Consider the following 2,120-nt stretch of genomic DNA (forward strand, 5'->3'; position numbering starts at 1 on the left):
GAACCTAGAGGTGCAAATAGGATAAATTTCTCAAGCCTTAAATACCCGACCTAAGGGTGCGCTACCAAGTGACACGGTAGTGAACCCGAAGGGGGTAACAATCATGTGATGGCAGTTACAACTAGGAGTGGGAGAGGCGGTGATGTGTATGCCTCAGATGAGAATCGAGTTGTGAATGATGAAGAGTCGCATGATGATGATGTGCCTTTGAATGTTGACAATGTGGTTGAACCAATAGTGACAAATGATGTGCGGATTGATATTGATGATGAGGCCGGGGTAGAGACTCAAGATGCCGTGAACACGTCTAGGGAACACATTATTGATATACCCGAGCCGGCGGTACCCAAGGCTAAGGCACCCGTGCCTAGGCCACCCCCACCTTACCCGCAAAGATTAGCAAAGCAAAAAGGAGACAACCAATTCAAAAAATTCATTGAAATGATGAAGAGTCTTACTATAAATGTGCCATTGGTGGAAGCCCTTGAACAAATGTCGGGGTACGCAAAATTTATGAAGGATTTGGTAACCAAGAAGAGGTCGATGGAGTGTGAAACAATTAAAATGACGCATCAAGTGAGTTCTATTGTTCATTCTATGGCCCCAAAACTCGAGGATCCAGGTGCTTTCACTATCCCGTGCACTATTGGTAGTGCGGATTTTGCTAAAGCCCTATTTGACTTGGGGGCTAGTATTAACTTGATGCCATATTCCGTTTTCAAGACCTTGGGGATCGGTCAACCGAGACCAACTTCCATGCGACTTCAAATGGTGGACCGATCAATGAAGCGTCCCTTGGGCATAATCGATGATGTTCTTGTTCGTGTTGATAAGTTCATATTGCCGACGGATTTTGTGGTATTAGATTGCGAAGTGGATTTTGAGGTGCCAATCATTCTTGGAAGACCTTTCCTAGCTACGGGGAAGGTGTTGGTTGATGTGGAAGCAGGGGAGTTGACATTCCGTGTGGGTGATGAGAAAGTGGTATTTCATGTGTGCAAATCAATGAGACAACCCAACAGCACGGAGGTGTGTTCATTTGTGGACATTGTCACAGCTGTGATAGTAGATGACACAAGTTCCTTGATAAATGTTGAAGATCCTCTTGAGGCAGTGCTTCTTAATATGGATGTCAATGATGATGATGTCGGTAGAGTGGAGTGCGTGAATGCATTGCATGGTATGGGTTCATATTCATATGAGCCTAGGAAGCTATCTTTGGATCTTGAAAATCACAAAACTCCACCTACCAGGCCATCGATTAAGGAGCCACCGGTGTTGGAGTTGAAGCCACTTCCTCCACACCTCAGGTATGAGTTTTTGGGTTCAAATTCTACTTTACCTGTTATTCTTTCTTCTTGCCTAACTAACATGCAGGTTGATGCCACTTTGGCGGTTCTTCAAAAGCGCAAAAAGGCGATTGGATAGCATTGGCCGATATTCGGGGGATAAGCCCCGCATTTTGCATGCACAAGATCATTTTGGAGGAGGATGCAAGGCCATCTCTTGAGCATCAAAGAAGATTAAATAAGGTGATGCAAGAAGTGGTGAAGAAGGATTCGAAAGCAAGACTGATGAGGTGGGTGCTACTCCTTCAGGAATTTGACCTAGAGATTGTGGATAGAAAGGGAAGCGAGAATCAAGTTGCGGACCATTTGTCCCGGTTAGAGGAAGAGGGGAGACCATGTGATGGTATTGAGATTAATGATAGATGCCCCGACGAGCAGCTTCTTTCCATTTCTATGTGTGATATGTCATGGTTCGCGGACATCGCCAACTTCATTGTGACTGGTAATGTCCCGTGTGAGCTCTCTTCCACCCAAAGTAAGAAACTCAAGCGGGATAGCTTGGATTTCTATTGGGATGATCCGTATTTGTTTAAAATTTGCACGGATGGGGTGATAAGAAGATGTGTACTGGAAGGTGAGCAAATAAGCATATTGGAGGCGTGTCACTCTTCTCCCTATGGAGGCCATCATGGGGGGTGAGGACGGCCTCAAAAGTTTTGAGTTGCGGATTCTATTGGCCGACATTGTTCAAGGATGCTAGTGACTTGGTGAAGAGATGTGATGCATATCAAAGAGCTGGCGGTATTTCAAAGAAGGATGAGATGCCCCTCA

General features: G+C 45.3%; 1 protein-coding gene across 1 annotated transcript; it reads left to right on the plus strand.

Moving 5' to 3' along the window:
- The first annotated feature begins 564 nt into the window (after window positions 1-564).
- LOC109215898 lies at window positions 565-1,428 on the plus strand. The gene is made up of 2 exons (XM_019380019.1): window positions 565-885; window positions 1,378-1,428. Exons 1-2 carry the CDS (start codon window positions 565-567, stop codon window positions 1,426-1,428), a joined length of 372 nt encoding a protein of 123 aa, XP_019235564.1.
- Window positions 1,429-2,120: the final 692 nt, after the last annotated feature.

The sequence above is a fragment of the Nicotiana attenuata genome, unplaced genomic scaffold, assembly GCF_001879085.1.
Source record: "Nicotiana attenuata strain UT unplaced genomic scaffold, NIATTr2, whole genome shotgun sequence".
Taxonomy (NCBI): domain Eukaryota; kingdom Viridiplantae; phylum Streptophyta; class Magnoliopsida; order Solanales; family Solanaceae; genus Nicotiana; species Nicotiana attenuata.

Coding starts and splice junctions, on each gene's coding strand:
- LOC109215898 (XM_019380019.1), top strand. CDS start 565: ATGACGCATCAAGTGAGTTCTATTGTTCATTCTATGGCCCCAAAACTC. Junction 886..1,377: donor ATTGCGAAGTGGATTTTGAG/GTGCCAATCATT, acceptor ACTAACATGCAG/GTTGATGCCACTTTGGCGGT.